This window comes from Canis aureus, chromosome 5, assembly GCF_053574225.1.
Source record: "Canis aureus isolate CA01 chromosome 5, VMU_Caureus_v.1.0, whole genome shotgun sequence".
Classification (NCBI taxonomy): domain Eukaryota; kingdom Metazoa; phylum Chordata; class Mammalia; order Carnivora; family Canidae; genus Canis; species Canis aureus.
The window spans coordinates 76,260,622-76,284,034 of record NC_135615.1 but is presented as its reverse complement, the minus strand read 5'-3'; the positions used below and the strand labels follow the sequence as shown (position 1 = coordinate 76,284,034).

Here is a 23,413-nt window from a genome sequence, read left to right as displayed (position 1 = left end):
TCCTGGAGACCGGGGATCGAGTCCCACGTCGGGCTCCCTGCATGGAGCCTGCTTCTCCCTCTGCCTGTGTCTCTGCCTCTCTCTCTGTCTCTTTCTCTCTGTGTGTCTCTCATGAATAAATAAATAAAATCTTTAAAAATAAATAAGAACACCAACACCTGGTGCTGTGTTGCGGGGTGGGTGCCCTGAGGAAGAGGAGGGGAGACACATCTGGGTACAGAGAAGGGAGGGCCTTGTATACTCGGGAAGGTCGTGCTGAGGCAACAGACTTTGATCCTGTTTCTCAGTAATGTTCAGAACAGACTTCTGGACAAAAGGGTGATGACAGGTCCTGGCCCCTGAAGGACCCCCACTGGGGTCCCCCACACTTCCTTATGCCACCTTAGTCTCATCTCTGAGAATCCAAGCCAGTGTGGAAAGCTCCTTCTGGTGACGAGTGGAAGGTTTGAGCTCCAGCTGTGTCACGGCTTCGGTGGCGGCACCCTGCAAGCACGAGCAAGGAGCCATTTCCTCCCAGAGGAGCAGCCACAGAGGCGGCAGGGTAAGCTGGCACCGCGCTGCCTCCGCTGGGGTGTGCGGAGGAGATCTGGGCATGCCACCGCCACTCCCAAACAACTTCCCCCTACAACCTCAGGGAGAAGATCCCATTTGTCTTTGGGCCCTGTTTCCAGAAGGCCCCTCAATCCCTCCACCTCCCCCCAGCCCCTCTGGCCTGGCCTAGAGCTGTCCTGAGAAATCCTGTCCTGAGAAAATCGGGATGATTCGAGCTCATGAGAATGCCCAGTGTGAAGCCACCTGAACTGAGGGAGCAGGTCCTTCACTGTGCAGGCTGATTTGCAAAAAAACCCACAACAGGACACGGCTACCGTTGATCCGACACTGAGCACGTGCCAGGCACTGTTAAGCACTTTATAGACATTATGAATGTCATCCTCACCACATCCCCTTGAAGCAGGCGTCACTATCCCCATTTTACAGATGAAGAAACTGAGGTTTTGAGCAGTGATTCATTTGCTGGTAAGTGGTAAGGCGGGAATTTGAACCCAGATGAGCTGAACCCACGGCTCAGTCTCCTAAGCTGTGAAGTGCGTGCACTTTGCCATTGTGTCGGCGTCGGGAGCCACGTGGCCCCACGTTCCTTATGAACCCTGCTCTCAGGAGAGGGTCTGCAACTTCTGCCGGCAGAAGAGGCTTGTGTGTGCTCCCTCACTGGTGGACCTGCATTTCACCTGGCGTAAAGACTCTAGCAGAGGGACCAAGTCGAGATGGTGCGATTTCCAGCAAGCGGCTTGGTTGGGAATGAGCCCCAGGCCGCACTCCTCCCTGGAGTCTCGCCATCGGGCTGCCTCTGGCTTTGGCCAGAAGTGCAGCTTGTCCTGGTGCTGCCCAGCCTGCTGTGAGGCATCCTTTCCAGGCTCCGTTTCTCAGGGTAGGGGACCAGAGAGGACGTCACCCTCTGTCGAATTAGATTATGAAACTGGCCAGGTGTAGGGTAGGGAATTTTGCATTCAGCATCTTCGGAGCTGGGGCCCGGATCTCCATGAAGTCTCCCTGCCTCGGCTCCCCACGCTCTGCCCGTCCCCTCCTGCCCTGCAGAGCTCTGCTTGCACATGCTCATTTGTGCAAGATGCGTACCCGGGGCTCCTCTGGCCGGAGTCCTCATCATGCCCAACTTCTTTGCTCCAACCACAGCCCAGCCATGGCAGAGGCCCTATGTCCCTCTTTCCTTCGGTTCTTTCAAGGGCAGCCCCCTGAGGCTGGGCTGCAGAGTGTGCGGCAAGGCTGGGTGTGGGAGCAATGGCCAACCACGTGAGGTTGGGTGGGGACAGGGAGGAAGCGCCAGGCCTGCCCTGTCCTCTGCTCAGGCCTCCCACTGCACCGTCAGGGCCAGGCCTCTGAAGAGAGAGTCCAGTTCTGTGGGCTGCTCCAGGTCTGAGGTCTGAGAGGCTGGGCTCTGGGCCTCCATCTCAGACATGAGACCCTCATCCTTGGGACACACGAGAGACTCCAGCAGGCCCCAGGGACTTGGTTCCTGGTCTATGGGGGAACATGGGAGGGAAGGAGTGTGTAAAGGGAGGGATATCGGGCAGCCCTCGAGCTGGACAGAGGAGAGGAGGGGAAGCTGGCCCTTTAGGTACGATGGTGTCCCTTTGTGTCGCACACTGGGGTCAGGTACTCTGTCCGTGTGAACTCCCAGATGCTGGTGGAAGAAATTTGCTTCTTGGGGGGCCTCCCTATCCAAGGAGGTCACCCCTTGCAGAGAAAGGCCATCTGGGATATAGTTCCCAGCTTGTGCCTCTTTCTGGAGCTGACCTTTAGTCCTGAGGTGTTTGGACCTAGAAAGAGTCACAGGTGGGGAGTCTTTGCCAAAGCCTTCCACGCACGTCCCATAGGAAGAAGGCCAGCTGTCTGGAGTGGTCTGAGGGGTGTAGGAAGCAGGCTGGACCTCAGACATGGCTTGCTCAGTGTAGAATGGAAGCTTAGTTTCGTGGGTTACTTGAGGTGCATAGGAGGGGGGCCTGACCTCAGAGGCAGCCTGGGATGCATAGGACAGTGGGGAGAGCGTCTGGCGAGGCGGCACTCTAGAGGGCCGGAGGATGGAGATGTCTGGCTGCCCGAGATAGGCCATCTCAGACAGGCTGTGCAGTGGGGAGGCTCCTGGGCGCTCCCTGGGCCCGGAGACCTTGACTTGGGAATACTGGACAGGCTGGGCCAGACTGCCGGAGCTGCTCAGGTCCAAGACAGGGATCAGTACGTGCTCCTGAATGAACCGCAGAGGCTGGAAGGTCAGTACTCGCTGGACGTTCTGTGCAGGGACAACAATCCACCCGTTAGGGCCCACTCGAATCTCCGGGAGGGGGCCCCGGACGGCAGAGGGGATGGCATAGAGCACCCAGGGGACTTTTCAAAATGCACATCCTGCACATTCCCTTGGCTTTCCAGAGCTTCCTCTAAGCGCTGGGCCTCCCTAAGGGACGGGGCTCCCAGCCCGTTAGGTGCGAGCCACTTCTAACGTCTGGGTTATCTCAAGGAGAGAGATTTAGGCTGTGGTTTCTCTAGGAGGTAGATAGTCCAGGAAGTCGATGACTGATTGGAGGCTGCCCTGGGGTCCACTCCCGAGACCACACTCACTAAGAGCCTGCTGGCGGGCGCCAGGGGCAGAAGGAGAGGGAACGAGGGAAGGCTGGGAGAGTCGTACAGGAATGGCTCATGGGGGCTTTGGCATGGGGCGAAATGCCCTCCCGCCCCCCTGCCCCTCACATAGACAAGAGGCAGCTCCTGGAGTCCCAGGCCTGTCAGATGGGCCCTGCCGCAGACGCTGTTGCTTCAGCCCACGTCTTGGGGCTGCCAGTGTGACCCGGGTGGTTTATAGAAGGGCTTAGAAGACTTGGCAACTTGCCTGTGTTCCCAGGAGGCTGTACCCGGCTGCCCATCTGGGCAGGGCATGAGCTCCGGGGCTCCCCATGGGGCCCACCCCTCCTCAGGCCCCTTACAGAGGCCTGCGCTCTCAGGTCCCGTGTTACCTGCCTGGAAGCCGACGTTCTCAAATCGAGGGGGCTTCTATTCCAAGCCCCCTATTCTCGGTCACCTGCCATTCTCTAATACACCCTGCTAGGCCGTGTCTGTGTCACCTTTAGGTTGGAGAGGAGAACGAGGCCTAATGTCCTATGCTGTGTGCTCATCTTCTGGGCCTGTGTCCCCTGCTGCTTTGGGGATCCCCCTCCCCCCCCCCCCGCCCCAGGACCTCTCTCTCCTGCCCCGGGCGCAACTGCTCACCAGGGAGTTGGGAGGCCGAGGCAACTTGGTGACATATCTGTAGCTTAGGTAGCAGAGCCCCGCGACGAGGAAGCCCATGGAGAACAGGAAGGCGCCAGAGAAGGAGTATGTCCATGTCCGATCTGGGGGAGCAAAGGGGCCAGAGCAGAGGACTGAGGCCAGGATCCGGTCTGGGCCCCACCCCGTGTGGATGCTGCAGGCTGGGTGCTTTTCCTCCCCTGCCCTCTCCGGCCGCCTTGGGAAGGCCTCTCCTGCCCCCAATATGTGCAGGCTGAGTTAAGAGCCCAAGTGGAGGGCCACATACTAGCTATGTCTGAATATCCAGAGTTTATAGATCGTATCTTACACCGAGTAACATGCGTTGTATGCTTCCGCCCCGACACGGATGCTTTCCATCACAACCTGGAAGGCCAGGTTTGAGTTTTGAATTCTTGGACTCCCTGGGGTCCTGTGCTGAAATGTGGAGGTGCAGGGAGAGCCTGCCACAGTCCCCTGGCCCACCGTGGACCTCGTGCACAGGGATGTAGATGCCCCAGCCCACACAGCCAAGCTCATCCATACCCCTCAACACATAGCTGCCTACTGGCCACCCTAGGGGCTGAGGGTCTGTCCATCAACAGGGTATCTCCGCTCTGGAGGGAGGATGCAAGGGACAGATCCACTAGACTGGACATTCCCAGGGCATTTGAACTGAGAATTTCAGGGTCCCAGGTACTCAGAGGGTGGGCTAGAAGGGATGTCACAGGCTCGAGGGGGACCTGGCATTTGGACCTATGGACTCTTCATCTTGTGGGGAGACGAGGGCCGTGGCCAGAGCAAAGCCAGAGAAGAGCCTTCTAAACAGGCCTCTCCTGCCTGAGTCTGAGGCCAACCCTGTCTCTCTGGCAGGGGGCTGGGGACAGAGGCAGAGGGGAGAGAGGTGGCCATGGGAGGGGCCTGTCCTCCATGCCTCCCTACAAAGGTAACGGGCTGGGTGTTCAGGAAGATCTTGCTCAGGAGGGAGCCTGGGGTAACACCTCTCTCTCTTTTTAAAAAATATTTATTTAATTTAGAGAGAGAGAGCACGCACAAGTGAAAGGGGCATAGAGAGAGAGAATCTCAAGCAGACTCCCTGCTGCTGAGTGTGGAGCCTGACATAGGGCTGGATCCCAGGACCCTGAGATCATGACCTGAGCCAGAACCAAGAGTCAGATGCTTAACCAACTGAGCCACCAGGTGCCCCTGGAGGCACCCTTTCTGAAAGGGAAGAAGGACAACTAAGGGCTTTAGCGTGGAGCCTTCGCCCTGTGGCGCCACATCTTTGGGATGGGAGCAGCCAGTTCTTGGCATGACACACTTCCTGTCACCAGTCCTAGTAGGATGAGTGAGGGGCATAGTAAGGATGCAGTAGCTGGGATTTTTGCTAAAACTGGTGATTTATGTTCTCCAGGGGGTTTGACTCTCCTGGTCACCTTCCTTCCATTCCCCCTTGAGGCTTCAGCGTGGGGTGCTGATCACCAGCTGCCAGTGCCCTTGGCAATGGCTGTGAACCCCCAGAATCACTGGAGCCCACTCCTCACTCCTCCCCAGCCCTTTAGGCTTGGGCTTCTCTGGGTTAACTTCCCACTTGGGTAATACCCTGTCCCCTGTCACGTGATATTCCCATTGCTGCTCCAGGGAGAAGACACGACCAGGATGTCTCAACATGACATGCCTAATGTAAAAGGAAAACCACTGCTCCTCTAGCCGGGTAGGACAGGGACTTGGAACAATCCCATGTGCAATTTCACCCATGGGAAGGCAGGAAGAAATCATGGAAATGACATTGGAATGTGGGGTGTTAGAGGTCTGGCTCAGCCACTCGTATGCTGAGAAGCCTTCTCTCTGCTGCACGACCCTCTCTGGTCTACTTTGTATTAAGAGCAGTAGCCAGCAGTTATTGAGCTCTTCCTGTGTGCACTGTGTGGCATGCTTTACCTATGATATCCCACCAAACAAAGAGGGCCAGAGATGCTGAGTCTCAGGACGCTGAGTCTCAGAGAGGCTAAGTGAGTTGGCCAAGGTCACAGAGCTACTCAGTGGGAACTAGGCTTGTCATGCACGAAGCTCTTCTCACAGGCACTACACAAGGATGCCTTGGTTTCCTCATCTGTAAAAGTTGGATATGGGGTAAGATGAGTCCCAGAGTCCTTTCCAGCATCAAGATGTGGGATGTGGCTCTGTGACTCTCCCAGACATCCTGGAAGGTAAAGTGGGAATTCTGGACTCCAGGGATAGGAACAGACCACAGGATATGGGGTCAAGGGCAGGATATATCACTCTGAAATGGAAATAAGAAGAAAAAATATGTAGTGGAGTGGCCTAGCTGTAAACAAAATTGCAAAGTGCTGACTTCAAGATCAGATGAACTAACTAGGTTCACTGACCAGCTATGGGGTTACTGGCAAGTTGCTTGGCCTCTCTGAGCCAGAGCTCCTCCTCTGCAAAATGGGAATGAAGCCACCCAAACTGCAGGGTGGTTATAAAAATTAAATGGGGTAATATACATAAAGCGTTTAACACACGGTGCTTGGCAACAGAGTGGGTGCTTAATAAACAGTAGGGATTGTTACTCCTATACTTTATTTTTAAGGATAAGGTGCCTTCTATAGGTCAGCAAGAAATAGCCAATAAGAAGTGTGACTTATGGGGCACCTGGGTGGCTCCGTCGGTTGAGCATCTGCCTTCAACTCAGGTCATGAGCTCGGGGTCCTGGGATGGAGCCCCGCATAGGGCTTCCTGCTCAGTGGGGAGTCTGCTTCTAACCTCTTCCTCAGCCGTGCACCGCCCCCCGACTTGTGCTTCCTCTCCCTCTGCACTCCCCTCTGTGATAACTAACTAACTAACTAAAATCTATAAAATCTATAAAAGAGAAAAAGAAGTGTGATTTATGTAAAAGCAGCTACAGTCTCGGAAAAAACAAAAAGGTATCACATCATGAGCTAGATCCTGTAAGGACCAGCCCACAAAAGGCTGAGGGGAGGGTGGTCTGCATGTTGTCAGAGAGCAGGGGGGGCCAGGGGTGGGCAAGATCTGTCCAGCCCATCCAGGGGAGAGGGCCACAAATGGTACACATGCTCCCAGCGGGATGCCTGCAAAGTACTACTCTTGTCAACTTCTATTCTGGTCTCCCCGGTGGCACTTGCCCCACGAAGAGCCTGCCCCGTGCGAACGGGCCGGGGCTGGCTCTTCCCCCAGGCGTCCCTTCCCTGAGAGTGACTGCACTGGGACTCGGCGAGAGAAATCAGTCCCTTGGTGGTTCTTGGGGGCGACTGGTGAGTTGAGTTCCTGAACAACACCAAGGACCAGAACCCCTGCCAGGATGGTGCTACCAAGCTGCAGCCTAGCCCAGGGCCCGGCCTCTAGCGGCCACCTCGCCTCTGTTCGCTAGAACACACATCACCTACTGACATCATTAATCTGAAGCTGATGACTAAGGAGGAGGCTCTTTTTCAAATCCATCTGACCCACTACTATCGCTTTCATCTTCTAAACTTGCAGCTCTGAGCATTACAACATTTCTATCTCTGTGAACATGAACGCTAATAAAAATATCATGATGCTGGATGGTGAAGAGTCGAGTTTCAGTGTGCTAGAGGAAGGGAGCACCGGCACCATCTCCCTGAGCCGATGACTCAAAACGATTTCTATAGCCGTGGTAGGAACGTGGTAGGAACGCGGGCTGCTGACCTCAGCCCAGTTCTGTCCTTCGCCAGCTGTGTGCCCTCGTACAAGTTACTTAACCACTCTGAACCTCGGCTCCCACAGCAAAACAAAGTGAAAATCATACTTGTCTTGTAGATGGCTCATGAGGATTTTGCCTTGTGGTGCCTGGTCCCTGGTCGTCGGCACTGCAGAAATGCTAGTTCTCATCCCTGTTCCCTTTCTTTGACTTTGGAAGAGATTGAGGGAGCATATCTTTATCTTCTCTGCTTTCCCTCCTGCAGATGATTTCCCAGGTTATCTCACCTGGGTTAATATTAAGTGAATGTGCTTCGCCAGGGTACACAGAACGTTGGCCGGTGAGATGAAACCCAGCCGGCTGGAGGGTGGGGATTAAACGGGTCTAATGAGAACCTATCAGCTAACTCAGTGATGGATTAAGGAAGACTGACCTTGATAACACTAATCAGTCCTTCGGTAGTTTTGTGAGCACCGTCAAACCTCACCTCGGTTACCGAGAAGAAAGCAGAGAGTCAAGATTTGAATTCAGGAGTCCCACCTGTCTCTGGTCTCCGCTGAACTCACCTGGCAGTGTCTTCACTCGGCACACGTAGGGGGCGCTCTCTTTGAAAAAGTTTGGAACAGAAATGGTGATGGTCCCAAGGAACTCTGTGTCAGGGCTCAGGCCAATGAACTCGTAGTCTCTCTGCTTCCCTCCAAGGTGCTGAATTCAAAAGAGAACCCAGAGTGACTCCTCTGATGCACCAGCCTCCCCATGAAGCCCAAGCAAGCCTGTGCACACTTCTGGGTTGCTGAACTTAGTACAGTGGTGCTACCAGCTATCCAAACCAAAAACTGGTGGGTCGGTCTGTAGTGCTCCATTCCTATCCCCCTACCCTCTGCTTTATCTGCAAACCCAGCCAGTCACCAAGCAACACGTGCTTTCACTTAGAATAGCGTCAGGCCCACAGTAAGCACTCTTCATACTGGCTGCTGTTATCACCACCAGCATCACTATCACCTCCAGCACCTTCTCCACCAGCACCGCTATCACCAGCAGCATCGTCACCACCACCAACATCATCATCATCACCACCACTACCAACATCATCATTATCCCTCCTTCTAGTTTTTCTTCTTCTCCTCCTCCTTCTTTATCAAACATCAAAAACTCTTGACCATCCATCCCTCTCTTGCCTTCCTTATTGCTTCTGCCTTAACTAGGCCTCAACATCTTGAGCCTGGACTCCTGCAGTGACTTCCTTACTGGCCACCTGTCTCTAGTTTGGCCCCTGTCCACTTCCATATTCATCCTGGGGCCAAAGTGATATTTTTAAAGGATTAACATAGTTCCAATGTTCCTCTGTTTAAATCTTTTGATGGCTTGGCCCATATCATGGGATAAAGCGCTGGTCCCTGCATCCCTGTCCTCTCTCTCTCTCTCTCTGGCCCACCTGGCCCTATGGGCTCCTGTTGTTCCTGCCACATCTTGCTCTGCTGAAGCAAGCCCTTGCTCCTTTGTAGTTTCTGATCCTTCTGCAGAGCTGCTTCTTAAACTCTCGCCTTTCTGTTTGTCTCTATCCTCTTGATCTTGAACTCCTCCCTTGGTTGCCTCATTCCATCATTCTGGTTCTCATCCTACTTCTCTCATTGGTTTCAGCACCTTGATTCTTTTGTTCTGCAAGATTTGCCCTTCATCCACTTTTTTTTTCTCTCTCACCAAGTGATCTTATCTGGACCCCTGGCTCCTGAGATCACCAATGTATAGAAAACTTAGTAAGAGCTGTAAAGTTTGATGTGCACTTCCAGCTGTCTGCTGGATGGCACTTGGTGGGCATGTCTACCTGATCCCGTCCCAATGTGCTGATCTCTTCTGAGTCCCGCCCCATCCTGAACCCCAAAGTGGCACCTGTGTGTGACACCTTAGTTCTGTTAATTTTTAAAAAAGATTTATTTATTTATTCATGAGAGAGGAGAGAGAGAGAGAGAGAGGCAGAGACACAGGCAGAGAGAGAAGCAGGCTCCCCGCAGGGAGCCCAATGTGGGACTCGATCCCAGATGCTGGGATCAAGCCCTGAGCCAAAGGCAGACGCTCAACCGCTGAGCCATCCAGGCATCCCTAGCTTTGTTAATAGTATCTTCCTTGTTCCAGTATTCAAGTCCAAAACTTGAAGCCATTTTTGACGAAGTGCTTCTCACATCCTTTGTTTCTAATTGCTGTTAAGTGATCCATAAACCTTCCTTCAAAGGGCCAGGAGCTGTGTTCTGGGGCATTCAAAAACTAAGAATTTTATTCTCTGGGTCTTTGCATTTCAGCTATATCTTCCCCTTTCCAGGCACATGGAAACTAGGGTTATTTAAATTCTATTTTTTTATTTTTCTGAGGTGGGTGTAAGTGGCTGAAATACATAAAAGGATTTTACAACTTACTGTTTTGTGTAACTCATGGTTGAAATGGCACACATTGCAAATCGTGTGATGCAAGTCCAGCAGAGTTGCTGAGGCCCAAGATCCCTCCTTCCTCAGATGTTTTACTGCCTCTGGCTTCCTTCAGGCCTGGTTATTTCCAGCCCCTACCATTGCAGGAGGGCCTAACTTTCTACCCTGATCTTTCTTTCATTTTCACATTCGATCTCTCTTCTTTCTGCTCCCAGTAACTTAGAACTTCTTTGGACCAACCCTCCCCTAAGGCAACAACTATAAACTCTGGCTAAATAAAAACTACCTGTAGGTAATAGAGGATAAGTAAAAGCATGCAGATATTGGAGAAAGGAAGAAAGAAAAGTTATTGGGTGAATTTATCATCTTTTAAAATGTCTTTTAGCTTGAAAGCAGGCCTTTACCTTGTGGGATGGTTTAAACCTAAATGGAAACCTTATAATCTTACTAGTTTGATTTTTAAGAAGACAGGGTTCTGGGCAATCCCAACAGCTATAAAGTGAGGGGAAAGACCACAGATAGTAGAGGTCTATAGAGAGGGAGGACCAAGTTCTGAGTATAAACTTAGCCCAAATCCCTGCTTGGCCCCTAAAGCCAGGAGGGTAAACTTCAAGCAGCCCAGGTAAAGATGAAAGAATGGGATTGAAATTTTGGAGTTTGAAGTCCAGTCAAATTACCTGCCTGCTAAAACAAAACAAGCAAAACAAATCAATACTCTTTGGAGGAATAGAACAGAATCCAGAGTCCCTCCACTATGCCATTCACAACATCCAGGATACATTCCAAAATTGTTAGACACGCAAAGTAAGAAAAAAATGTGATCCATATTCAGGAGAGAAAACAATCAATGGCACCCCACTCCAAGATGACCAAAATACTGGAGTTAGCAGACAATGATTTTCTTTTTTTTTTTCGTTTTAAGATTTTATTTACATATTTATTTGAGAGAGAGCGAGATTGAGAGAGCACAAGCAGGGGGAATGGCAGAGGGAGAGGGAAAGCAGGTTCTCTGCTCAGCAGGGAGGCTTGGGGACTTGATCCCAGGACCCTGGAATCATGACCTAAGCTGAAGGCATGACCTAATGCTTACCTGCTTAATTGACTGAACCATCCAGATGTGCTTAGACAGTGGTTTTCAAGCAGCTAGTATAAATATGCTCAAGGCAGTGAAAGAAAATGTGCTCATATTGAATGACTAGGAAATCTCATTAGGATGTAGAAACCATGAGAATTGGAAACTTTAGAACTGAAAAATATAATATTTTAAATAAAAATCCTACTTCAATGGTCTTAATAGCAGATTGGAGTTGACAGGAGAATCAGAGAACTTGAAACCAGATTAACAGCATAAGGAGAATTAGCCGTGATGATTACACAACTTTTTTGCATGTACTAAGAACCATGGAGCTATACACTTTAAAAGGGAGGATTTTATGGTATGTGAATTATATCCCAGAAAAAAAAGGGGCAGAAATGTCAGAATGCTATCTTCAAGAGATGCACTTTAAATACAAGACATAGAGTGACAATAAATGGAGGTAAAAAGAAATATGTCAGGCAGGGGCACCTGGATGGTTCAGTTGGTTAAGCACCTGCTTTTGGCTCAGGTCATGATCACGGAGTCCCAGGTTAGAGCCTTACGGTGGGCTCCGTGCCTTACTCAGTGGGAAGTCTGCTTCTCCCTCTGCCCCACACCTGCTTGCATGTGGTCTCTCTCTCTCTCTCTCTCTCTCTCTCAATCAATCAATAAAATCTAAAAAAAAAAAAAAAAAAAAAAGATATACCAGGCAGACCATAAGTGTAAGGCTGGTGTGGCTATATGAATAATAGGTGAAGTACACTTCAATACAGAAAATAATACTGGAGAACAAAGGACATTTACTAATGATAAAAGGGTCAATTTTTCAGGAGCCTGTAACAACCATAAGTGTGTATGTGTTTGATAACAGAGTTTCAAAATGCATGAAGCAAATCTGCCCAGAATTAGAGGGGAAAATAGACAAATCCACAGTCATAGTTGGAGATTTTCATATTCTCAGCAATTAAAAGAATGATAGATCTTCCCCAAATCAGGAAAGACAGAAGATCTAAGTAACATGATTAGCCACCGTTATCCAACTGATATTTATAGAGTGCTCCACCAAACAACTGCAAGATACACACTCTTTTTTTTTTTTTGATACACACTCTTTTTGAGTCCACATGGAGGACTCACTAAGATGGGCCATATGCGGAACCACAAATTTAAAAGAACTGCATTCATGCCGAGTATGTTCTCTGACCACAAACCAAATTTAGTTGTAAATAAATTAACTAAGGCCCAAATATTTACTAACAGATGGTACGATAAGGACATTCCCTACTCAGTAATCTCTAATTTCTCCCCTGACTACTAAAATAAGCAGAACTGCCTCTGCCCACCACCCCAGCTCTCTGCCTCCCAGCCTGTCCTCCCAGGTTTACCTCCCATGGCTCCTTCTATGTCAGTGGTTCTCAAATCAGGGTGGGTAAGAAGCACTTGGGTTGCTGACTAAAAATTCAGATCCTAGAGGTGACCCTGCAGAATTGCATCAAGTAGATTGGAAGAAGGCCCAGGAACCTGCATTTTAAATAAAACCTGCAGGAGATTCTGATGCCATTGGTTTGGAACTGTGTTTTGTTTTGTTTTTTTTTAAGATTTATTTATTTATTCATTCAGAGAGAGCGCGAGAGAGGCAGAGACACAGGCAGAGGGAGAAGCAGGCTCCATGCAGGAATCCTGACGTGGGACTCGATCCCAGGTCCCTAGGATCACACCCTGGGCTGCAGGCAGCGCTAAACCGCTGTGCCAGTGGGGCTGCCCTGGAACTATGTTTTGAGAAACTGCTGCGCATGAGAAACTGGTCTGTATGTCTCCATGATCCAGCTGAATTGGGCAGTTTTATGCTTTTGCAGTAAGGTTTTACATTTTCTTGCTTCTCTCTCCGATCATGGGGGGCAGTGAGAGAAAAATGTGGGCTGTGAATAGAGCTGGATCTGAACCTTGACTATGCTATCATTGGCTGAATAATCTTGAACAAGTGCCTTAACCTCTTTGAACCTCTGTTTTCTTATTCAGAAGATGGAGATGGTAACCCCCACCTCACAGGGTTATGGTGAGGAATAAATGATAAAAAGCATGTATTACTTGGCACCAGAAAGTGTTCTGATCTGGAAGTTTTTCCAGAACTCTTTGAAAGCCATCTCTTCTCTTCCCTCTGTCCCCACTCCATCCCACACAATACTCTTCTTTTCCACTATCTATAGCTATTCAAATTCTTGTTTTAGCTCCTTCACCATTCACTAGATTATAAACATCTTGGGTATGGGAATAGTCATTCAATGGAATGATGGATTCATGGCACATGCTAGGGAGAAAACACATTTTCTGGATATAAAAGAAATACCTCGTGAATCATTTGATCATTTATGTCCTTGCTTCCCACCTTAGTGATCTTAAGACACTGGATCCAGTTCCTGCCAATACTGGAGAACCAGCAAAAAGAACTGTAGCAGTAGAAGTAGATTTCAGCATTTTCCAAAGTGGACATCTGAAGATGTTAGTAGAGGTTACTAGGATATTATATGGCATTAGTAAAAAAAAATAAAGTTAAAAATTATGCAAAACAGAGTTTCTCTGGTTAAGAAATTTGAAAATTTGAGAGAAGTTGTATTCAATGAATTGAAACTGGAGTGTTGGCTTTGCAGGACTTATCAGAGATTTTAGCATGCTACTGTCTATGTGATCTACAAGAGGGAAGGCTGTGTTTTGGAAAATGCTGATTTATAGAAAACATCTCCTTTCTACTTAAAGCAATGCAGATCTAATTGACAGGGAAATGAGTTTCCCAGGCAGCGAAGGACCAAGGAGACACATATATTTACCATTTGGTAGGTGTGGTTGACCTGGAGCTCTAAGCGGTAGAATAGGTCCTGGAAGATGTCCTCCAGGGTTAGCCGGTGGCCATCCTCTGCGTGGATAGGTGTGGAGGTGGGATGGACAATCATCTGGATGGATCTCACCTTGGGAATACAGGTCACATCGGGTGGTTTGATGGTAGCTGGAAAGGGGAGCAAGAAAAACAAAAAGAAAAGGCTGGGATCAGCCAGTGGTGTCTGAGGTTGCCCCGGACCAGGGGACTTGACTGACTGCTTCCCTTCTCTCCCACCCCAACCCCAGTTATGCTTCTGAAAACAGCAGCCAAACAAACAGGTGAGAAAAGTGCTGCAAGCAACCGGTGTTTGGGTTTAAGGCTGGCAAAGTGGTGCCCAGGGGTCAGTGGGCAGAACCCAGGGAGAGATGGGTACTGGCCTCCTCGATTAACCATGCCCTTGTGTCAGCCACCACAATCCCCACCCCGAGTCTGCCCAGAGCACCTGTTTTCCCAGTCTACTGGCAATGACAGCTTCAGGGCCTGAGGGTTCAACTATATAAAGTGAGCAGTGTTTGGGGCGCCCCAAGGCCTGAGACTTCAATCTTTCCCAAGATGTAATTTTCTGAATAGCCAAATAACCTTTACTGGTTTATAGAAATTGATGAATGTTACAGATCTTCTCTCCCCCAAATGTGCATATACAAAAACGTTGCACTCAATTTCGGGGATTCATGAGCCCTACTCCCCCTGAGGCGAACTTCTAAAAATCCCTCAAGGGTCCATTGACCTCCAAGATTGAAAACACTGGAGCTAGAAGAATGTTCACTTCAGTTTTTTTTTTTTTTTCTTTTCCAGTTTTGTTTATAAAATTGAAAAGCTGAGTTAAAAGTCCTCATAAAGGGAACCGGGGGGAGTAAATTAAGAACACCTCCATAGAACAGATCATCTTGCAGCTAGGAAATGTCACGTTGTAGAAAAGTACTTAATGACGCGGGCAAATGTTCCTGGTGGCATTAGATGAAAAACACCCCACCAACCAGCTTACAAAAGAGTAGAGACAGTCGCTAGTAACTATGATTAAATTAATTAATTAATTTTATGATTAAGTTTAAGCGTTCTGATTATTTTGGGCTACTTTCACTTTCCTTTGTGCATTTCTCTATTTTCCAGACTGTCTACGATAAACACGTATTAATTGGATAAACCAAGAAAAGAAAAAGAAAGCAACTTGTTTAATTTTAGTTTTTCTTTTCTTGGGAAACCACGTGGCTGTTAAGTCCATTGGTGAACATCTCCACCTGCTTAGCTTGTGTGGGGAGTTTGGCAAGTCAGGTTCACTTACTCATCAGCCATGTATTGAGCACCTCCCAGGTGCCAGGCCCTACTTGAAGGACCGAGAATGTGGGATCTGCACCCCCACACGGAGGCAGGTGGGGTACAGGCAGGCAGACAGACACCATCACTGCAGATGGTGATAGAACTATGAGGACAATGCACAGTCGATTGTGGTGACATAGTGACATGAGGCCTTTGGGGCCGAGAGTGGGGGATGCCCACTAAGGAAAGATGACCAGCTGCACGCAGATGCTCTGGTTGGGGTGACCTTCCCTGAAAGCCACATCTCTCTCTGGCCCCTGCCCAGGATGCAGAGCCCTGCTGGGCTTCCCCTCTCCCCTGCAGTGAGGAGTGGCCACTCACTTTGTTGCATCGAGCTGAACCGGTCGGTCATCTTGGTGGCTGAGCGGCCTCCCGCGCTGACGGCAGTTACCCGGGCGTAGTAGTGCTCCGTGTGGTTGCCCGTCTCCGTGGTCAGGTTGCAGGATTTCTGGGTGATCCTCTGGCAGCCCTCCTTTGCCAGCCACTCTTTCTTTCCGTACCTGGAAGCATGGGAGGGGCCGGAGCACATCTTTAATGAACAGGTCTGGCACCGGGCCTGCGGTTTATTAAAAATGATAATGATATCTAATATTTACTTAGAACATTCTGTGTCCCGGGCCCCCTATGTGGTTGATCGTTCTCACAACGATCCTATGAGGTTCGTACATGATTCTCCCTCCTTTCCGAATAAGGAAGCTGAGGCTTACAGAAGTAAAATCTGGGCAGCTGTCTGGACCGTGAATTTGGGGACCCAGCCAGTCTGCGTTCGCATTCTGGGCTCATCATCACCACAAGCCTTTAAGGCACAGCTATCCCCATTTTACAGATGAGGGAAGTGAGGCTCAGAGAGCAGAAGTGACTTGTCACAGGACGAAGTGGCAGGACCAGCGAGGCAACCCAGGTTTGCAGACCCCTGAGCCCATGCCAACCTCCTCCTCTACGTAGGAAGGGAGATGAGCAGGAACAGAGGCTTAGGCTCAAGGGAGTGGACACGACTCTTTGTGGACCCAGCCTCCCTGATAATAAGAAAACACTTATATTATTTGCGAGGCACAGGTGCGCATGACTCTCTAGTGTAATCTACCTAAGAATCCTATGATGAAGTTTCCCTTGCTAGACTTACTTTCTGAGTGGGGAAACTGAGGCTTGGCAATATTACCCCATTGCCCCAGGTTCCAAAGCCCAGCTTGGGCAGTCTGACTCTAGAGCCTGTACTTTAATTTTTTTTAAAGATTTTATTTATTTATTCATGAGGCATGCACACACAGAGTGAGAGAGAGAGAGAGAGAGAGAGAGAGAAAGGCAGAGACACAGGCAGAGGGAGAAGCAGGCTCCATGCAGGGAGCCCGACGTGGGACTCGATCCCAGGACTCCAGGATCACGTCCTGGGCCAAAGGCGGCGCTAAACCACTGAGCCACCCCGGCTGCCCAAAGAGCCTGTACTTTTAGCTGTTATTTTATCCTCCTGTTGCAAAAGAGACCACAAAGGAGCAAAGCTCTCTATCTGGCGGGGGGTGGGGCAGGCTGTGTCACCTCAGTCCAGGTGGGGACGTGGGGACATAGAGGGGGATTTTCTTAGAAGGGCTGGTTTCAGAGCAGAGTCCAGAGAGGTCATGGGGTGAAGAAAGCCTACGTTTTATACTCAACACTGTAGACCACGTCTGGGGCGCTCTCCAGGCCACTGTCCCACGTCAGGATGTTTTCGAAGTTGCTGGACTGGAATTTTACGTACTGAAGAAGATCCGAGGTGTCCTCAGCAATGTGAGCTGCGGGAAGCAGGAGCAGGGTGAGCAGATAGATGGGCACGAGGATCCTGCCCCCAGCCTTTCAACAAGTTGTCCCAGGAGGGCAGTACCAGCACCCATGTACCAGAGATGTTGCAACTGACCATCACCATTCTCCTTCACTTCTTTTTAATTTTTTTTAATGGAGCAATAATTCACATCCCATAAAATTCACTATTTGAAAGCCTGCAATTGAATGGTTTCTGAACATATTCACAGAAGTTGTGAAACCAGGGCCACTATCCAAGTCCGGAGAATTGTCATTACCCTAAAAGGGAACCCCATGTCCATGAGGAGTCCCTCTCTATCCCTTCCTTCCCCCAGCATGAAGGCAACCACTAATCTGCTTTCTGGCTCTATGGCTCTTTCTGGACTTTTCAGATAAATAGTCTTTTTTTTTTTTTTTTTTTTTTTCAGATAAATAGTCTTACGTATGTGGCCTTTTGTGTCTGGCTTCTTTCACTTAGCATAACATTGTCAAGATTTCTTCATGTCATAGCATGCATCAGTACTGACTTCCTTTTTATGGCTGAAAAATATACCAATGTATGGCTTTCGTTTATCAGTTCAGTAGATGGACATTTGGGTTGTTTCTACTTTTTTGGTGATGGTGAACAACGCTGCCGTGAACGTTCGCGTACAAGTTTTTAAGTGGCCCTGTGTTTCCAGTTCTGTCGGGGTATAGAGCTAGGAGTGGAACTGCTGGGTCATCTGGTAATTCTGTTGGACTTTCTGAGGAACTGCCAAACTGTGTGCCAAACCATCTTCCAAAGGGGCCGCATCATCTCACGTCGCCACCAGCAGTGTGTACGTGCTACGTATTCCACGCTCCTGCCAATACTTACTGTCTCTCCTTCACATCTGAACGCACCTGAAGTTGGCGTTCTCCCTGGATATTGGAGAGAGCTCAACTCCACGTTGACTATTCAACTGAAACTTCCAAGAGTAACTTCCCCAAAGTCAGGAATTCCAAACAAGGCTGGAGAAGACGTTTGTGAGCTCCTGCCTCTCTGTTGGCTGAACCAGTCCCTGCCCACCCAGCATGGGGAGAAGGCAAAGCACCTTCTTTTTTATTTTATTTTATTTTATTTATTTTTTATTTTATTTTAGTTAATTTATCCATTTTATTTATTTTTTATTTTTTATTTTTTTTGGCAAAGCACCTTCTACAGCCACACAGACCTCACCGGGGGAGGGAGGCTGATGGAGGCCGTGTGTGGGCAGGGCCACCCTGGGGAACCTGTTTTCTTCATCTCTAAGATGGGAATAATTTGACTTACTGAAGGCAAATACTTTTTTTTTTTTTTTTAAAGATTTTATTTATTTATTCATGATAGTCACAGATAGAGAGAGAGGCAGAGACACAGGCAGAGGGAGAAGCAGGCTCCATGCACCGGGAGCCCGATGTGGGATTTGATCCTGGGTCTCCAGGATCGCGCCCTGGGCCAAAGGCAGGCGCCAAACCGCTGCGCCACCCAGGGATCCCCTGAAGGCAAATACTAATAACAAGAGCAGCAACTGAAATGCGCTCCAAGTCCCAGGCACTAAGCTAAGTCTCTTCACTAACCTTCCCGACAACCTGAGGAGGCAGTTACTCTCATTACCCCCATTTTAGGGATAAGAGGAGCTGAGGCCCAGGGAGGTTTATCTGCCCAGTGTCTCAGTGAGTACGTGACAAGTACTCATCGCAGTGCTAGACTGGTCGTGGGAGAGGGGACCTAAGGCCTGAGTCCCAAGAAGAGGACCAGGGAGGGTCTACACCCCTGATGCAATCTTGAACTATAAACAAGAGCTTTCACTTACAAAACTCTGCTCTCGGTCCTCCCAGCTTGGTCTGTGGAAAGGAAGAGGGTTGCAGGAATATGGCAGCCAGAGCTGCCAGCTGGCTCTGAGCATGCTAAGAAGGGCCTGGTTGGCTGGCGTGGGAAGTAAACAGGTGCGGACCCAGTCATATCAAGGTCTTGGGGCCCTGCGTGCATATGTGTCTTTGATCTATGTGTGTCTCGCCCCACCCTGGCCATGGCCATGACCACCAACGGGCCTAAAGTGTAAGGGAGTGGATGGTTATTTACTCCCCACTCCAAGTCTACATACAATATTTTTGCAAGAGGGGTCCATAGGGGACACCTGGGTGGCTCAGCGGTTGAGCGTCTGCCTTTGGCTCAGGGCGTGATCCTGGAGTCTCGGGATCGAGTCCCACATTGGGCTCCCTGCATGGAGCCTGCCTCCTGCCTCTCCCTCTGCCTATGTCTCTGCCTCTCTCTCTCTCTCTGTGCTCTCATGTAAATAAATAAAATGTAAAAAACAAAAAAAAAAAAGGAGGGGTCCATGGGCTTAGGAGGCACCTGTGGGCATGGGGAAGAGTATCTGGACAGCCTGACCCTGCTGTGCATCCACTGGCTAAATCTAAGGTCACATTCTCTTTGAATCTGAGTTGGTCAGTCCCAACAGCTATAGAAATCTGTGTTGCAGGCTTCCTGGAGCTCCCAGAACAGGGCCTAGGGGACTTGGGGGGTGGGGGAGACATGTCTTACTGCCTCCAGCCAATGTGATAGCTATGCTACTGAGCCCAGATGTGGCTGACATCTGTTTGGATTTGAGTCTGGGCAGAATTGGGGTCTGTTTTGGAGGGAGCGGTCCTGGATTCAGGGCTGGGTCTTAAGATAAGGGAGAGAGTCCACTTGAGGTTGGAACTGAAGGGTGGCTTCTGGTGGGAAGATAAAATTACAGCAGAAGAAAGAGGGAGAAGTGGGATTTGAGAGAAGGCCAGCGTCTATCTGAGGCTGAGCTTAACTACCCCTAATGGTGGGTTAGGGCTGCATTGGGAAGGTTGCTCGTTGGGGTCAGTATCCTGATAGGCTAGTTGTGGTGAAGGGAGCCTGGTGGCTGAGGCTAGGACTTGCTCAGGAGGTAAGGGGCCCAGGTTGGGAGGAGGTTGGCACCATTTTCCAGGAGGGAATTGAAGTTGGGGTCTGGAAATGGGGTGGGTAGACTGGACTCTTCTTTTAGGGGGCATTGAGGACTAACACGATCTTTCCCTCGGGGCACGTGGGTGGCTCAGTTGGTTAAGCATCTGACTCTTGATTTCAGCTCAGGTCATGATCTCAGGGTCCTGGGATCGAGCCCTGCGTTGGGCTCAGTGCTCAGTGCAGAATCTGCTTGGGATTCTCTTTTTTCCTCTGCCTCTGTCCTCTGCACCCCTGCACTTGGGCTCTCTCCTTATCTCTCTCTAAAATAAATAAATAAAATCTTAAAAAAAAAATCTCTCCCTCCCCTGCCCCGCTCATTTCTTTCCCCCTCAAAGCCATTATGCATTCCTCAGCCTGTGGCTGTTTCTGCACTTCCTGGGTGAAAGTCTACATTGTGAAATCCTGGGAACACATGTGTTGTCTAGAAACTGACAGACTGGTAGCCTCCACGAAAGGAAGTTTTCACATTTATTTGGAAAAACAATTTTATGTCAACAACTCGGGAAGCTAAGGAAAAGCAAACAAACAAGGATAATGTTTGTTATGGGTGGATGGATGCTGGGGCAGAGGAGACCTAGCGACCGGAGAACCTTCCCAGCTCTTAACAGCTCTTAAGGCTGTTTCTCCTTGGTCCCCATCTGAAAGGGTCAAAAGCCTCTAAGACTTCCAACCAGAATGGAGTCTTTGGGGGAAGCAGCAAGTCTTCCTCACTCATCAAGGACCCGGTGTGTTGGGAAGGCCCAGCTTGATGCCGGAGTTGGGCAGACTGGAAGGGCCCAGGTGGCAGCTGGAAGCACTGTGGATCCTGCCGACCTAAGCAGGGGACCACAGGAGAGGGGGCTGGGAAGCTCTAGCTCTTTATGGGCTTCATCCTGCACTTGAGCTAGAAGGGGCCTTGCAGAGGCCATCCCTCCCTGCTCTTAGTCTGGACTATGTGTTCACTTCCTGAGAAAGTTCCCTGAATTTTATTAAACATCTTGGGGAGCATAGAGACAATCTGGAATCTCACGTATTTGTCTCAAAGTTCTCTATAATGATAAATCAAGAAATCCATTTTATTGGATTTGAAAACTGTGCCCTTTAGTTCAGTTTTAAAAGGGTCCTGGTGTTTTAAGACCTGTTACTGTCTTTAGTTCAGTTTTAAAAGGGTCCTGTGTTTTAAGACCTGGCTGTTTTTGGAAAAAATGCTCTTTTATTTTATTTAACATTTTTAAATTTAAATTCTATTTAATAACCATATATTGTATTATTAATTTCAGAGGTAGAATATAGTCATTTGTCAGTTGCATACAACATCCAGTCCTCATTCCATCAAGTGCCCTCCTCCATGCCCATCACCCAGTTACCCATCCCCCCACCCATCTCCCTTCCAGGGACCCTCAGTTTGTTTCCTAGAGTAAATGCTCTTATATTCATTTATTTTAAAGATTTTATTTATGTATTGGGAGGGAGCACAAGCAGGGAGGAGGGGGAGAGGGAGAAGCAGACTCCCCACTGAGCAGGGAGCCCCATATGGGGGCTCTATCCCAGGACCCTGGGATCATGACCTGAGCTGAAGGCAGACGCTTTAACTGACTGAGCCACCCAGATGCCCCAGTTAATGCTCTTTTAGATCTAGCGTGAGGGGTCAGGAGAGGCCCCCAGCGGGTTAGGGAGAGAGACGATGGCCGCACTCAAGTTCTGTCCATCTATCCTCCCCCCATCTCTCCTTGTTGGGCCGGTTGTCAGCCAGAAGCAGAGGGAGGGATGGTACAACTATCACAATTATTCAAAGGGTCTGCCTCCCTCAAGCCAATCCTCCATCCACTGAGGTGAGGGCATCTAGAACCCAGTTCAGACAGTTGGCTGCATCCCTGGCTCTTGAGGTTGGCTGAGTCTCTGGAAGAGCCCAGGGTCTGAGGGACCTGCTCATTCTCCCCAATACCCTGAGGTATTCCCCAGTTCTCCAGGGAAACTTGTCACCCAGTGCAGCCCTGGTGGAGAAGAAAATGAAACTGGCCATCCTGAGGCTAGCTGTGTATGTGTGTGTGTGTGTGTGTGTGTGTGTGTGTGTGTGTATAACCCTGATCAACTATCCTGGGTATGGGGGGAGTCTAACCACAGGGCAACGGGCACTCACCGGCCAGGGATCCCACCGCCAGGATGGTCAGTAGCGTCCTCATGGGGCCGGGCTCAGAGCCCCCTTTTGTCCTCCCCGGGGCTGAGCACAGATGGAGGGGCTGGGAAGCTTTGCGGCCGGGCAGGCAGCGGCGGGGCTCCACCCGGCCTGGGGGCGGGACAGAGGGGAGGGTGGGGCCTGAGCAGGGGGAGCCAGGTGCAAAGGTGTCTGGTGAGTGTGCTTCGGAATTCCAAGTCCTGGGCAGGATCCAAGGGAGTTCCCCTCCTACTTGCGGAGAACAGTAACAGTGACAGGCCAGCTGGTTTGTCAGGTCTGGCGGCTGATTCAACCCAAGGCTCTTCCGTGCTTTATCAGAAAGCTCAGAGGCAGAAAAAGGCAAAAATTTGACGTGTTTCAAAAACCTTCCAGATGCATGTGTCTTTTGTCCCTATAATTTTATCGTCAGGAATTTGTCCCGAGGATAAGAACTGGGGCAGACAAGGGAGCAGAAAATATGTTCCAGAATGTTCCTTGTGGCAAAGGAAGAGCTGTGACTTGCTGGCTTTGTTCTGGCAGGAAGAGATGTAGGGTGTTTGCTGCTCCTCTGGTGCCTCATATCAAAGCAGGTTCTCCATGTGGGATGAAGGCCTTGGGGATAGCTTTCCTTCTAGAGAGGTTGTTGAAAGTGAAAAGCCCAGGTATTCTTATCTTGAGCCTTGGGGGTCTGGGACTTTCAAAAGGTTAGGAAAACAAAACAAAACAAAACAAAATAAAAAACAGGTATCAAACTTCAGTGATTCTGCTGTGCTGGGGGGGGGGCAAAACTCCTGAACTGGTCTTTGGTTTGGGACAATGACAATTCATACTGCTGACCCAAGCAGTTATTTCTGCCATCTAGAGCTGTATCCACAGGGATTAATGGGAAGTTCACTGGGACGGGTGGTTAGGAAATGATTTTCTCCTTCTTACTGGGCCTCAGGGAGGTTGAAAGGGCCTGGACTCTGGTTAGGTTGGACATGATCCGAGATCTGTGCCCCTGAGAAGAGTTTGGCTGGCTCCCGCCACACAGCAGCAGGCTGAGATCCATGCAGAACTGGTCCCTAAGCAGCCTATAGATGCATCCAGAAGCCTATGGTGTTTGGATGTAGTAGACTGTGATATCCAGCAATCTGCATTTCAGTTTTTCTTTTCTGTGTTGTAATTGTTTTCTTTCTATCAGCTGTGAGTCTTTGGTGAAGTTTGTTTGACCAAACAACCAAAATGGAGCTGTGCTTTGGGGGAATTAGGGTATGGCTTGTGCCAGTCATGTAAATTCAGAAAACTATAGGAATGTGGGAACATTAGACTTCATTTCTAATAGTAAATAGGAAAAAAAAAAAAAAAAAAAAGGAAGAG

General features: G+C 49.6%; 1 protein-coding gene across 2 annotated transcripts; it reads right to left on the bottom strand.

Moving 5' to 3' along the window:
• Positions 1–863: 863 nt before the first annotated feature.
• Positions 864–22,186, bottom strand: IL22RA1 (interleukin 22 receptor subunit alpha 1). 2 transcript variants are annotated; one of them, XM_077899127.1, is made up of 7 exons: positions 22,040–22,186; positions 16,801–16,933; positions 15,489–15,667; positions 13,801–13,976; positions 8,044–8,182; positions 3,778–3,899; positions 864–2,806 (listed from the first exon to the last, which is right to left on the bottom strand). In XM_077899127.1, exons 1-7 carry the CDS (start codon positions 22,080–22,082, stop codon positions 1,862–1,864), a joined length of 1,737 nt encoding a protein of 578 aa, XP_077755253.1. In that variant the 5' UTR covers positions 22,083–22,186; the 3' UTR covers positions 864–1,861. The 2 variants fall into 2 exon arrangements, with proteins under 2 accessions (XP_077755253.1, XP_077755254.1); XM_077899128.1 differs by lacking the exon at positions 16,801–16,933 and having other exon boundaries at positions 22,040–22,150.
• Between the last annotated feature and the right edge of the window lie 1,227 nt (positions 22,187–23,413).